The 16,104-nt window shown below is 35.7% G+C and overlaps 1 protein-coding gene across 1 annotated transcript in view; it reads right to left on the bottom strand.

Moving 5' to 3' along the window:
- Positions 1-14,834, bottom strand: part of st14 (ST14 transmembrane serine protease matriptase) — a 69,174-nt gene extending 54,340 nt beyond the window's left edge. The window contains exon 1 of the mRNA XM_049467461.1: positions 14,486-14,834. Coding sequence (XP_049323418.1) covers positions 14,486-14,503 — 18 coding nt within the window. The 5' untranslated portion in view covers positions 14,504-14,834. The remainder of the gene's footprint in view (positions 1-14,485) is intronic.
- Positions 14,835-16,104: the final 1,270 nt, after the last annotated feature.

Genomic DNA, 16,104 nt, shown 5'->3' with positions numbered 1-16,104 from the left:
AAAAGCGGAGAGGGTGCGCATTTCTAGAGCAGAAAAACGGGGTAAAAGAGTCTAAAAGTTGCCGTAATTAAGGAGTTTAATATTAAGAGACATCATGAAATGAAACATCAATTTGAAAAATCTTAGTTCATACAACACTGTCAAAGATAAAGATAGTAAGTCAAGTAAAATGGTGTGTAAATGAAAGTAATCAGGAAAAAAGTATTATTTAAAGTGGTATATTTCATTATTTGTTTTATTACAGAGTCTGTGGCCCGTGACTTCAAATTTATTTCTCCTTCTGGCCCCCAACAAAAAAAGTTTCGACACCCCTGCATTAGAAGTTTGTGGAAAGAGCTCTTCTTCTCCTAAATACTGTTTTTTCCACTGCAATGTAATTTTTATACCTTCAGAACTTTTAGTTAATCATTTCAAAAAATTAGAATATCATTGAAAAGTTACTTTATTCCAGTAATTCAGTTCAAAATGTGGAACTCATACATTACATAGATGTATTAAAACACACAGAGTGATCTATTTTAATCATTTATTTCTTTTATTGTTGATAAATGATTATGGCTTACACTTTTTTTGGCAGTTTGGGCAGTCCTGCTGGAAAATAAAATCTGAATCTCCATAAAAGTTGTCAGCTGATGGAGGAATGAAGTGCTGTAAGATCCGGTTATCTAAAAAAGCTGAACTGCTTGACTTTTTTGTGCCAGGTGTGGAATAAGGTCACCCAAAAGCAGTGTGTAAGACTTGTGGAGAGCATAGGTAATTCCATCAAATATTAATTAATATATAAACTCGTAAAACTAAAACTCTAGCATTGTTATTCCTAAATTAATGTGAATGTGATTGTTTTTTTTGGGCATTATTTAAGGTTTAAGAAACACTAACATTTTTCATTATTTTCCAAATGTCAATATTTGTATTTGTTTTTTTTTTTGTTTTGTTTGTTTTTTTTGTTTTTTTTTTGCCCTCCACCACCCCCCCTCTTCGGAGGACCAATTTAACTTTATTGTTTATTAGTGTTTATACAAAGTTTTTGGTACTGTGGGCATTGAGAGAAGAAAAAAAAAATATATATATATATATATATATATATATATATATATATATATAAATAAGAAGTGGGGGATAGTGGAGAAAAGGAGGAAGACAAAGAAAATAATGCATAGAAAAAAGAGAATTAATAATAATAATAATAATAATAATAATAATAATAATAATAATAACAATAATAATAACTATATTTGTATTTGTAGCTTTGGAGAAATTTTGACAGTGGTTTGTAGAATAAAAAAACAAATAATAAAATATATACCTATAAATAGCTAAATCAGAGAAACTGAACATTTTTTCCAGAGCTGTGTACACAATAAACATTTTTAAGATTTAGTGCAATAATTAATGGGACAAAACATTGTATACATATTGCACATACTGTACATAAGCTGTACTGCTGTAATGCATCTGTAACAATAAAAAAAAACACTGCATGGATTATATCAATGTGTAAAAACACTTATTATAAAGACACTTAATATCAAAAAATAACATGCACTCAAGCACCATCTATCTATACTGGATCACGGCAGTGAAAGAGCCTCCTCACAACAGCACAAGATTAACACAGTCACAGGGAGTGTCTCTCAGAAACACAACTGTTCCAGAGTACACCAGCGTTTCTCCCAGACTCGTCCAACCAGTTCAACAAGCTTCAAAACAGAAGAGATAAACCATGAGATCTACTGAAAAGATACAGTCTGTGCTCTGAAGAAGTGCTTGTTATTGTAACACACGCTCCTGATTAGCACAGTTAGCAATTTGGGCCCTGAAGCTGTTTATGCTTCACTGATACAGCAAATGTGGTTGATTCAGACATTCAATATTTTTAATGCACATACTGTACCTCTTAATGCTGGTTCTTTTATACTGTTTCCAAATATAGGATTAAGTTTCAAAACTAAGGATTGGCTTTAGTTTCAAACCTGGGGATTGGATTTAATTTCAAAACTGGGGTTTGCATTAAAAAAAAAAAAAGGACTTGGGATTTGGGTGTTATTTCAAAACTGGGGTTTGGGTGTAGTTTCAAAACTGGGGTTTGGGTGTAGTTTCAAAACTGGGGTTTGGGTGTAGTTTCAAAACTGGGGTTTGGGTGTAGTTTCAAAACTGGGGTTTGGGTGTAGTTTCAAAACTGGGGTTTGGGTGTAGTTTCAAAACTGGGGTTTGGGTGTAGTTTCAAAACTGGGGTTTGGGTGTAGTTTCAAAACTGTAGTTGGATTTAAGCCCCATCTCATTTCTATGTTGTACCCCTGCCCCCTTGTTTTTGAGTTTGGGTTTGAATTCAGTTTTTAAGCTGGGGTTTGGATTTAGTTTCCAAACTGGGCTTTTTGTTTGTTTGAAAACTGTTTTTTGAATTTTGCTTCAGAACTGGGATTTGGATTTAGTTTCAAAATTGAGGTTTAAATTTAGTTTCGAAACTGGGCTTTGGGTCTGTTTTAAAACTGTACTGTGCATTTTGTTTCAGAACTGGGATTCGAGTGTCATTGGGGGTAGTTTTGAAACTAGAGTTTGGGTTTAGCTTTAACACTCTGACTGACTGACTGACTGGATGAATGACTAACTGGACAATTGACTAACTGGATGATGGGCAGGTTGATTGACAAGTTGATCCCATTCATCAATTCTGATTGATTAAATTCTTACAGACTGCATTTTAAAAATCAATGCAGTAGTATAGCTTCTTCAAAAGAATGGATTTCTGCTGTTTTATGTGTGTAGTTATTTTACACTATGAAAGACACAGCAGGGTAAGAGCTGTAGATGGTCGGTTGGGCCTGAAGTCAAGTTGAGAGTCGAGTCGTGTCAATCAAGCCCTCTCTTCTCTCCTCTCTCTCTCCTCTCGTTTCTCTCTCCTCTCGTCGTGAGAGTTAAATTTGACTCACAGATTTTCCAGCAGAACATCAAACGCGGGGCTCCGGAGACCTCGGCCGAACCTTGTCAGTCTTTCGCCTGGCAAATGAGCGATGTCGTACTAGAGAGGGGACTTGTGGGAAAACACGGCGGCCGAGCGAGCGAGCCCTGAGGCCAGCTGGGAGGCCAGGTGTGTGAAATTCGGCGCAGAGCGAGGAGGGATGGGAACGCTGGAACAGGGAAGAGTCGGAGAAAATCCGGCAGCCGTCCAGAAGCCTGAATATGATTTGATTTGATAACATCAGAGCCACCAATCTTCCAGATTACAATCATGTTTATGCTCTCCTGGAATATTAAGATGACAGGGAGATATGGGTCTTCATGCAGGCAGAATGCTGTCAGTCAAATGTTCAGGAAGCTGGAGCTCAGGTGATCCAGCCTGAGGGAGATTTCTGTAATCTTTAATCAGATATTGTATAATCCAGGGTCAGTGCTGAGACTGCTGAGAAGAGTTTTACACTACATGATAAAACACTCCAAAAAAAAGTACGTTTCTCTTCCTTTCAGCCACACACACACAAAACCAGCAGTGAACAATATCAAAATAATATAAACCCATAATATTAAAACCCCATTGATGATTTTTCAGCTCCACTGAGCTATTTTTTTGTATTTTAAAAACAAAACAAAATAAACAAAAAAAAAAAACATTAAAAACAGCGCTTATATGTGATATACCTTGTGGCCTACCAGGTTTTCTTAAACTTTTAATAGTGGGTATTCAAATGCAAATAAAATAATTAAATTAGATTTAAATTTAAATTAGATTAAAATGATCAATTATTCATTTTCTTAATTTTTTTTTGAGATACGAAGACCAAATTTGTGTGCTTATAGAACTCACTGTGTACTTCCTGTAAATATGCTATACGAACAGAAACAATGTATGTTTTTTTTTTTTGTTTGTTTGTTTTTTTTTTTTGTATCTCAAAAAAAAAATAATATACCATAGCAACGGTTACAGATACCATAGCAACACCATAGCAAGCACTGCAGTCACACATCTACAGTTTCTGCTAGAACTGTTATATCTGCCTACATCAGACGCTAACCTCAGACCTACCAACCTTGAAAGATCCAGGTAACCGATATTATACCTGAAATATGAATTATCACATCAGGGTTCTACTTTTTTGTTGTTGTTTTTTGCAAAAGAAAAATGTAATATTTGGAGATATTTGGAGTGTATTTATAGTATCACGACATTCTGGATCATTGACTTTAGTTACAAATCTAATTAAATTCTTTTATTATTTAATATCTCACTTAGGGGTGTGCCATATCATATCATATACATTCCTTTTGTTGCAGTAGTGAATTCTTAAAATACTTTTTTTTTTTAGTGTTTTTTGTCATATAACCGATAGTATCGTTGTCGCAAAAATACCATGAAATATTGTGATATATGGCAAAAATAAATAAATAAAAAAATGTATCAGATGTATTGAGCATGTATGTGTCCAGCCGGTCTCTGGAGTGAGGTGGAGCTGGTCAGGTCAGGCCGTATTTCAGTGCTGAGGTCCATTACTGTACCGTGTTGAGCTGAGCGTAAACTACAGGCAGCAATCACTGACCGGCCCACTCAGCTGGAACATCGCTCTGAAACAGCGGTGACAGATTAAACCGCCTACCTGCTCTACCTGCTCTCAGAGACTCGCTGACAGCTCTACTGCTGGAGCTGAATAAAACACAGGACCCTCCAACCCAACTGACCACCGCCTGCTCCAGCTCCGACCACTGCAGCTCTGATTAGTTACAGCTGTGTGTTTATCGTCTGGGGGAATACACATTGTCATGTTGTGTATCTGGACTCTGCTGTATGTAGGCCTGTGTTAATGGGCTGGCGTATTGTGTTACACCACGGGTCTGAAGAACATCACTGTATTACAATGACTGAGGAAAATAACAATAAACAATAAAAGCACCACTAGAGACGCATCAAAATTAACATTTTTAGTTAAAATGAGTAAAATGTACCACTTGTCTGAATACAGAATATTGGACTTTTTTTTGTTGTTTTTTTCAAAAACTACAAAATAGCTGAAAACAGCTATGAAACACATTTTACTTTTTATTTTAATGGTTCTAGGTTGCATATCCTAATGTTACAGTAAACACTGCAGGAGTCATTCGCAGCACAAGGCTGCATCTGTGAGCTGATGTATCAGAACCGAGTCGCTGTGCTTTCCTCCGAGCGTTAGCGCTGCTGTGATGATGCTACTCGGCAATGCTGCATCAGCAGCAGTTCAAAAAGAGGCGGAGTCTGACTTCACATGTATCAGAGGAGGCGTGTGCTAGCCTTCACCCTACCGGTGTGGTGGGGCATCACCAGTTATAGGGGATAGGGGAGTCCTAATGAGTGGGTTGGGTAAATGGGTGAGCAAGATTAGGGAGAAAATGGGGAAAAATTACAAATAAAATAATAAAAAAATATATATATAATTTTATATATATATATATATATATATATATATATATATATATATATATATATATATATATATATATAAAATAAAATAAGTCATTGTTTGGTATGAATTATTATATATATTTTTTCTTCAATTAAATCATCTAAACACTGAAAGTCCTTTTGACCACATGTCCACAGGTGTTTAATAAAAGCAATAAAAGCAGCAGTTGGCAAAGGAAGGTACACCACATAAAATGACAGAGCGTGGTCAGCTTTCTAGAACATAGCTACAGACCTACAAACTTCATGTGGCCATGAGGTTTTAAATGTCAGGGCTCCCTGGATTCTACCAATAAGGTGTGGAGCTACTTTGAGCCTGGATAACAATGTAAAAAGCGATTTATCTGCAGGGGCAAAACATGCCCCATTAAAACCCATTCTAGCCTGTTTGGACAAACAGCAAAAAATTGCTGGATCTCGGAAAGCTGCAGGAGAGCGGAGGTAAGCTATTTAACAAAGGATACCAATCTTTATCATGTTTAACTAAACCCAAAGTCAATTTTACACCAGATTTCTCCTTTAAACTGCATAACCAGAATTATAGTAGTGTAAAATACTGTAATATAACTCTCACTGCAGATCACACAGCTTCTTTCTGGCAGACACTTCATCAAACAACATCAAACAACTCCCTATTCTAATCAGTCTACAACCAACGTGATTCTGAAGCTGCTATTTTAAGTTAAACCTGCTCCACAATGTTCACTCGATAAGGAGACACATACTAAACATACTTGCATGTTTGTATCTCTGCTCAACAAACGCACTGTTATTTAGTTCCACTTTCCATAACTACACAGACCCAGTGACCTATAAACACGAGACTAATGGGTTCTCTTTACAACAACACAGAAATGTGCACCATTGTTGTTTCTCGATTAAGCGGCCAAACCCAAACTTTTACAACCAATGAAGTGAAAAATTAAGTTAAAAGAAGCTAATGGAAAGTATTCTTCTGGTTTCAACTGGTGCGATGTAATCACAGCATGCAGAACCAGACTAGGGATGTAAGTAATGATTATTTCTGTATTTAACTAATCTGTCGATTATTTTTCTGAACATTTGTTTAGTTGATGATTATTTATATCATGCTTTATCTCCTAAATGTGTGTTATTTAAGTCTAATTTAGCTGGAACATGGTTTAACAGATGGTCGTGTTAGCGTTTAGCCTGTAAGCGTTTAGCCTGCAAGCGGTTAGCCTGTAAGCGGTTAGCCTGTAAGCGTTTAGCCTGTAAGCATTTAGCCTGCAAGCATTTAGCCTGCAAGCATTTAGCCTGCAAGCATTTAGCCTGCAAGCGGTTAGCCTGTTAGCGGTTAACCTGTAAGCGTTTAGCCTGTAAGCATTTAGCCTGTAAGCATTTAGCCTGTAAGCGTTTAGCCTGTAAGCATTTAGCCTGTAAGCATTTAGCCTGTAAGCGGTTAGCCTGTAAGCGGTTAGCCTGTAAGCGGTTAGCCTGTAAGCGTTTAGCCTGTTAGCAGTTAACCTGTTTCTTTTAGACACAAGTTTTTATTAGTTAGTTTTAGTTAGATAAAAACAGATTTACTGAGCTGTCTGATACTCTGTGTATCTGTACCAGAAGTAAGTTTGGGAAAAGAAAAATGCCACAGGGAAAATAAAAATCTTTTTTGTACATCCAGTCGCTCTATTATTCCTGTCTAAACGTTTATAAGTGGAGTTTCTGGTGTAAAGCAGTGTTTGCAGTTTCCGCATAAGGTTAAAAAACACCTAAAAAACTCTAATTTTAAAGTTATTTTAAAGCATTTACATTTGGTCCACTCAGCATACAATTCTAATACAATATACAGCACAACTAACAAATTTAAATCATGTCAAAAAGTTACAATATTAATATACATAATATTTCTCAATAAACTGAATATCTTAATTGTCATGCAAAAACCTTTAATCTGTACTTCTTCTAAATTTGGATCTAGCACTCTGGTTATTCTTTATATCATGCCCAACTTTCATGATTTATGGACAGTTTTATAAATGCTTCAGAATTTCTCTAAATAAATAAAATATTTTCACACTGACATTAATAAGTTTTTTTTTTTTTAATTCTCTTGTACAGTTGCTTTTGGAGATAAATGTTTTTTGTGTTTGATATTACAATCTATGGATTATTCACAAATTAACTGAAAAAAGGAAAAAGTAAAATGAACAGATTTAAGCATTTCAGCGTACGATTCAACACAAAAGATCTCACTGAACCAAAGTTATGAGGACACTGTTCAGGAGAATAACTGAACAGTAATAAGTCTAAATTATTAATGAACTAATTTGGGAATCCTTTGCCAATTGATTTATGGGCGCGGAAATGAGGAGCATGGCAAATGGGAATTATTTATGAAGGTAGAAGTGGATTTACTGTCTTTATTCACTGATTTAGTCAGACATTTAGCTCCTGAAAAAAAAATAAAGAGAGCACTTCAGTTTCTGAATCAGTTTCTCTGATTTTGCTATTTATAGGTTTATCTTTGAGTAAAATGAACATCGTTGTTTTATTCTATAAACTACAGACAACATTTCTCCCAAATTCCAAATAAAAATATTGCCATTTAGAGCATTTATTTAAAAAAAGAAAATGAGAAATGGCTGAAATAACAAAAAAGATGCAGAGCTTTCAGACCTTAAATAATGCAAAGAAAAGAAGTTTATATTCATAAAGTTTTAAGAGTTTAGAAATAATCAATATTTGGTGGAATAACCCTGATTTTAATCACAGTTTTTTTTCATGCATCTTGGCATCATGTTCTTCTCCTCCACCAGTCTTACACACTGCTTTTGGATAACTTTATGCTGCTTTACTCCTGGTGCAAAAATTCAAGCAGTTCAGTTTGGTGGTTTGATGGCTTGTGATCATCCATCTTCCTCTTGATTATATTCCAGAGGTTTTCAATTTGGTAAAATTTTATTTTAACATGGTAAACACGCAGAATACAGTGCTAGCGCTTAGCGCATCATCATGCAGTGATCAAAGGCGGAAAACATGAGTAGAGAGAAAACTCTCACCCTGCTGACATTCCCATCATTGTTACTAAACATGTTGAGTCCCGCAGAAACCATAAACGAAGAACACGCCTGTCCTGCAGGTATAAATACAGAAAAAAAAAAAATACTGCAAAAAAAGAGCTCATTAAATCATCCTGTACACAAACTGCACCGCAATATGGATCTAAAATAATTTCACAATATTTCAGGGTATTTTTATAATAATGTTCTTAGTAATAGAACCAAACCTAAAAAATATATACTTAAAAAAAAAAAATAAGACCTTAAAATATTTGATAAATACCAAGAACACTATGGCAAAAAAAAAAATAAATAAATAAATAAATAAATAAATCCTATACCGTATTATAAGGCATACTATCAAATACGTTTATTTTCTGGTCTATTTTCATACATAAGGTGCACCGTATTATAAATCGCATTATGAGACACTAGTAAGGAACAGGGGTGTTGCCATGTTTTCCTTCTAATACAGAAGGTCTCACTAAGTTAAATAAAGCTAAGCTAAGTAAACAAAACTGTAATTATTTTTCTTTTATATTCAAATAAGCGCTGGATGTTAATCTACACAGATTTCTCTCCTGAGTAAAGCACTTCCGTATATTTACAGTAAGCTTAGTTTTCCAGATTTCCACTAAGGTTGGGTGCAGCAGCATTAGCATTAGCTTAGTATTAGCAGATAACTGCTAGCGCTAGAAATACCAGACTTTGCTTAATCCACAAGGAAATTTCGCACTATTTTTATTTTTCATAGCATATTTACTCCAATCTTTGCATTATTAAATCATGAAACGTTGAATTGTTAAAATCTGGAAAATCTGGGGAAAAAATATACATATATTTTAAAATCACAATATATATATATATATAGCAGAATGCTAAAGTATGGCAATGGCCTCTTTTTTTCGTGCATATCGTGCAGCCCTATATGGAACCCTTTTACCACATCCTATTAACCCTTGGCTTATGACTTCTGCCATGTGGTTTTCCTGTTGCTTCAGCACGTAGATTTAAGAGATGTACACACACACACTGTGGGTTATTACTGTGACTTGTGTGTGACCTATTAGAGAAATTGTCTTTAAAGGACCAAATCATAAAAAATAAAAAATAAAAATATCATACATGCAGGCCTTAGTCAATCAAGGTCTTTATTTATTATTAATTCTGTGCCTGAAAAATACTGGTGATCTACATGATCGAGTGTTAAATAATCTGTGAAGACCTTGTTATTTGTTTTATAAACGAATAAACTATGTCCGTTTACATGCACTTCATAATCCGATTACTGCATAACATCAAAATTTGACAGTAATCTAAACAAGGCATTAAAATTAGCTATAGGTCAGGCAATAATCAGATATTAGCTTTGCAACCAGCCAATAAACTCACAGAATAAGACGTGACGTAAACATTAAAACCTAAAACTTCACACAGCTTTAATACATTAAGCTGAAATATATTAAGATAAATCAGAAACAGATAGCTTAGAAGATGAAGATTTATTTATTATCAATATGAATTCCTTATAAGTCCCTCAGTCTCTTGGGTGCTAAGATGCTAATGCTACTCGTTTATTTCCTCTAACACGGGTCTATTTTCATGCATGCACAAACTGAAAAATCCAACAACATTCTGTTTAAAAGTTTACATACACTACTTAAACACAATCAGATAAAAGCACTAATGTGCTTTTATCTGATTTTTTTCAATTATCTAGTTTATCATTTTGGCCTTTTTACAAACAGAATGAAAAGTAAAATGTTCTCTCGAATTTCTTTCGATTTTTTATGTTTTTATTTTGTAACAAAAATCTGATGTTACAATACAACTTGCAAAATGCAAAAATTGAGCAATAAGAAAATATATATTTTTTTCTTTTTTTTCCCCTGAAATTCTGGTTGACACTTACAAAATAATACACTGACCTAATATGTCAATGATAAGGATATTGATTTCCACATATATAAATTCAGGGACAATATATCATACACTCAAGCAAAAGTTATTGTGACGGACCTATTGCTGATGCACTTGCTGAAGTAAATCATATAAAATATGGGTAGAAAAGACAATATACCATTGATTTCAGCCACACATGATTCTTCTCCTGTAGAATCCGCTGTTTTTGGATCAGGAACAATCCGATGCCGGAGGAAATTGCTACATTTGCTGTAATGGCACTAAAGCTGCAACTAAAACTAAAGCTAGCGGGACTTTAGCTCGGCTGAACAGTGCTGGCCAAGCTGTTTCTGTCACAGATGACAAGTATTGTTTACTTGTGTGCATTTAGAGGGCCTAATAAAAGCTCTATAGATTGTACAAATGGACACTTAACACGGGGCTGAGCGCGGTCATTTCAGCCTGTACCTGCTCGCCAAACGGCCTGAAGCTACGCCGTGCATTCTGAACACGACCTGACCCGACGTCTCAGCGCCTTCCATCAGACCTCAAACAGGGAAACGGGAATCAGACCACAGGATTCAGGATTCAGCTACCGTATTTATCGGACTATAAGGTGGGGGTGTGCCATATCGTATTATAGGCAATGATATCATCAATATATTCTTAATATTGTGAACAATATTATACGATATTTTATGGTATTTCCGCGATAACAATACTCTTGGTGGTATAAATTTATGTTTTGGTTGTTTTTTTTCCCAAGAATACACTACTGCAACAAAATGAAATCTTTATTTTATTATTGCATACGATTTATGTCACACCCCTACCTGAGATATTAAAAAATACAAGAATTTGATCAGATTTGTAATAGAATATCTAGATATATAGATATATATCTCCATATATCCAGGATTAAAGTAAAATAAATGATACTGGACAGATCTAATCTGTCTCTATTAGATACATAATGGGAAATGAGAACAGTGTGATTTTTTTTTTTTTTTTTTTTGGCTAAAAACAGCAAAAAAAAAAAAAAAAAAAAAAAAAAAAAGTAGTACCCTGATGAGATAATTAGGGGTGGGTGATATGGCACGATATTTTTAGGGTATTATATCGTTCACAATATAAAAAAATGTTTGCGATATTATCGCTTACGATAGAATATGGCACACCCCTAGTGTCATATCACCCACCCCTTAATATCATATCAGGGTTCCACTTTTTTGCTGTTTTTAGCAACAAAAAAAAAAAGAAGAAAAATTCACACTGTTCTCATATCCCATTATATATATACTAGAGACTATAGAGATTTTATATGTCCAGTATCATTTATTTTATTTTAATCTGATAAAATTCTTGTATTTTTTTATATCTTAGTTAGTTAGGGGTGTGCCATATCAAAATATCGTATGTTATAATAAAATGTAATAAAAAATTTGTTGCAGTTGTGTATTCCTGAAATAACTTTTTTTTAATTCAGTGTTTTGTCATATCGCCAAGAGTATCGTTATCTCAAAAATACCATGAAATATTGTGATATTATTTTAGGGCCTCATCGCCCACCCCTACTATAAATTTTCTGATCTATTTATATACATAAAGTGCATGGATTATAAGCGACACTAGTAAGGATGCCTAAATAGAAGTGAGAAAAGGTGTCGCCATGTTTTCCTTTTAATGAGGAAGCTGGGGGAAGCACCTAAGTAAACAAATCTGTAGTTCTTAAAAATAATGCTCAATAAATTATTCTGGAACTTTTCTTTTTCACTTTTCTGTGACAATTTGCTGTTGTTTGCTGTTGTTTTTCCATTTTACTCAGATCAAACCACTCACATACAGTGACGAACAGCAGCAGGAGCTCTTCAGATAAAGTGCTGTTCGCATGCTTCTCCAGGCAGGTTGGAGCTTCAACTAGCGAGCTGTATCTGCTTCTATGGTGGTGCTGTTCTACATGGCGCACCACAGCGCCCCTAGGGGTATGTGAAAAAGAATGCTGGTTTTGTTTTTTTTCTCTGAATGAACCGGTATACCACCCAGCACTACTTTTAAAACACAGTGGATCAACACCAGCAGATATCAGACATGTCTCTTTATCCAAACCATCACTGATCATCAGTAAATTTTGCATTTCATTTAAAGGAAATCAAGGGAGCAGAGTCTGGAGGAAGAGTGGAGAGACACACAGTCCAAACTGCTCGAGGTCTAGTGTGAAGTTTCCACCAATCAGTAATGGTTTGGAGAGTCATGTCTGATATCTGCTGGCGTTGATCCACTGTGTTTTATTCATATCAAGTCTAAAATCAGTGTAGTTTTGTTTTCCCTCAAAATCTTACAGCACTTCATATCTTACAGCTTCCCTCTGCTGAAAACAACTTTTATGGAGATGCAGATTTCATTTTCCAGCAGGACTTGGTACACTGCCCACACTGCTAAAAGTACGCTCAATATAGACCACTCTGTGTGTGTAGTACATCTATATAATATATGAGTTTCACATTTTTAACTGAATTACTGAAATAAATCAACTTTTCAATGATATTCTATTTTTTTTGAGATGCACTAGTATAACTGCAGCAGCTTCCAGTGCAGTACTCATGCCAGCCTGACCCTTTATCTTCAGCTCGCATCGGTAACATACTGAAAAAAGCAGAACAAAGAACCCAATCTTCTCAACACACACTCCACATGGAGAGCAGCGCTCCACTACAGCACAGCAAGAAACAGCCTCCTTATTCTCAGAGTAATGAAGAAGAGCTGAGGAGAGATAATGCAGAAGCTCAGGTACAAAGACATCTTCATTAGGTTAATATCACAGTCACTTAGCTTTTTATTTTTATATAAAATGAGACTCTATGAATTGAGCATGTATTTTTACATCTCACAGCCTCTAACAGTCTAGTAGGGTCACATGATTTCCTCAGCTTTCGCGGAGAATAAGCAAGGCCAACGAAATCCAGTTAAACTGTTTTATTTACTCTTTTTTTTTTTTTTTTTAAAGAGATTTTTAGGTTGCTTTCACACCTACATGGTTTAATCTGGATCTACAGACTTCTCAATTTGGATCAAACCAAAACAGCAGGTTTGAAAGGTACTGCAAACCAAGGTCCAGCAAAAGGAACAACAACCATTTGGTTCAACCATAAGAGGTGGTCTCAGTCCAGATCAGATAAACAATAATCTGGTTTATTTGCAGTGTGAAAACCCTTTTCTAAACAGTTCAGACTTTCAGAACAATGAGCAAAAGTTGAGGCAGGCTATTTTCACCCATTAAACAATAAAAGAAGAAAAAGAAGTGAACTATAATGCACGCTGAAAATCCTTTAAATTTACCCAAAGATCAACAGTGCACCTTATAATCCAGTCAGGTATTAAGGAGCAGTAAAGTCACTCCACTGAAGTACAGAGTTATAAAAGTGAGTTTTCAGTAAAGTTTCTCCAGCACTAAGGCTGGAGCAGTATTAGCATTAGCCGCTAACCGCACTACTTAAAGAAACCTATGTTACATGTTTAGAGGTCCTCCTAAGTACCTCATAAAGATTAGTAGGACTGTTGTTTTTGTTAATAAAATAGTTTGTTTTAGAAAGAGAACTTACATTTTGGAAACCTATTTTAACCTACATGTTTGGAGGTTTTATTGGAAAGATGCCTTACAGATCCCCTAAAAACTTAACTTAACTTAACTTTTACATGGTAATTTCTACTGAATCTCTAAAAGTTCCACAGTTTGATTTACTAAATATACCTTTTACACGGTAACAATTTCTACTGAAACTCTAGAAGTTCAACAGTACTTTGCTATGTTTGTTTTTCCAGCGAGTTTAAATGTTTAGATGTCTTTCTCTTGTTACTTTTACACATCAACAATAGTTCTAATGAGTTCTAACAAAATTCTAGAGGTTTTTTAGTACTTTTAGTAGTTTTAGAACTTCTTTGTTGATTTTCTCAGTGGTTTTATTTGGAATATATCTTGAATTTCACAAAGGAACACTAACCCCACACACCTCCATTAGCTCCATTATTGCAGTCAGCCTGTTTAAGGTGGTTTAAAGTGTTTTAAGGTGTTTTTTAAGGTGGAAAGAGCATGAACTCCACCCCAAACTGAATCAACAGCAACAGAAGTAACTTAACTTACATAAGCAGCAGAGCTCATGGTGTCCGCGCTGAGTTTAACTCTCCTAAACTCGGCTTCAGCTTCAGCTCCAGACCCGGAACACAGCAGCGGAACCCGTCCGGGTTTACTGAGCCGAACCACCCAGCAGAACCTCCACAGAAGCTCCACAGAACCTGCAGCTCGACTCACTGCGAGAAGAGTCGATTCACTCGAGTCACTGCAGCGAATCACTTCCTCACTGCTAGCAGCGTCACGCGCACAGGTAGAAAGAGAGAGAGAGAGAGAGAGAGAGAGAGAGAGAGAGAGAGAGAGAGAGAGAGAGAGAGAGAGAGAGAGAGAGACAGAGAGACAGAGAGAGAGAGAGAGAGAGAGAGAGAGTGAATAAGCGCACGTCAGGATGCTCTGCTTAGTGATGGGTCTAATGACCCTGAAACCTCGACACATGCGCCGAGCTGTCAAGGCGAAACCCCGTGTCGGTGCGCGTATCAAGTTAAGGAAAACCACGTGACCGATACACTTCCTGTATCGTTTGGTAGCGATGGGTCTGACGACACTGGAACCTCAGCGCATGCACCGAGCAAACAAGGCGATCCCCTGTGTCAGACCGCGTATCCACAGTGGAAGAACACCAGTCAAAAGTTTGGACACACCTTCATATTCACAAATTCAGATTTTTTTTTTTTTTCTTAAATTATTTTAAAATTTTCTGCATTGTCGATTAATACCACAATCATCCAAACTATGAAAAAAAAAAGAAAAATCAGAATATATCTTTAAATATTTTAAGAACTTTGAAATTATCGTATGCACCTTATTTTTCGGACTTTAATCTACAGTGCTCCTTATGTATAAATTCTACCAGTCAGGTATTAAGGAGCAGTAAAACCACTCTGCTGAAGTGCAGAGTTTTCAGTGAAGTTTCTCCAGCACTAAGGCTGGGAGCAGCAGCATTAGCATTAGCATAAGCCGCTAATCACAACGCTAGCTCTTTAGACTGTAGTCTGCATGTTTGCCGTGTTAAAACAAGCTAATATGTGGTACGAACCACTAGCTGATAGCACCCTGGGTTACCAGAACACTCAGGGTTTCTCAGTGTAGCACTGTATGGCGGCATTTACTGCCGCTAACCAATGCTAACTGCGGTGTAAAACATTAGAATTCTAAGCTTACTATAAATAAATGGAAGCATTTACTCACCAAAATAAAGTTTTCAATAAAGAAATCTGTGTAGATTACTGTGCAACAGCCTTGTTTCTTACTAGTGGTACCGTAAAATACGGTATCCTTAGGTGCAATTGCAAGAACCATCAAAAAACGCTATGATGGAACTGGCTCTCATCAGGGCTGCCAGTACTGTACCAGTGCTGTGCAAATATTCTGAGCATTAATGTTAATCAGTGTATTGTTGCCCTATAGAACTCTATAGTAAGTTATAGTAACCCTATCTCTGAGTGTAATTTAAATCAGCAGCACACTAAATACTGTGATGGAAATTAAAAATCCTAATTCTATATATTACTGGTGTTTTCTTTTTGTTCCAGATTAATACATTTGACTGATGTGTTTAAACTTGCTAGCTAGTTTAACCTCCTTTTTTTTCCAAAAAAAAAAAAACGAATAAACTCTATATCAAAATCTAT

This window comes from Astyanax mexicanus, chromosome 18, assembly GCF_023375975.1.
Source record: "Astyanax mexicanus isolate ESR-SI-001 chromosome 18, AstMex3_surface, whole genome shotgun sequence".
Taxonomy (NCBI): domain Eukaryota; kingdom Metazoa; phylum Chordata; class Actinopteri; order Characiformes; family Acestrorhamphidae; genus Astyanax; species Astyanax mexicanus.
This window is presented reverse-complemented; position numbering and strand designations above follow the sequence as displayed.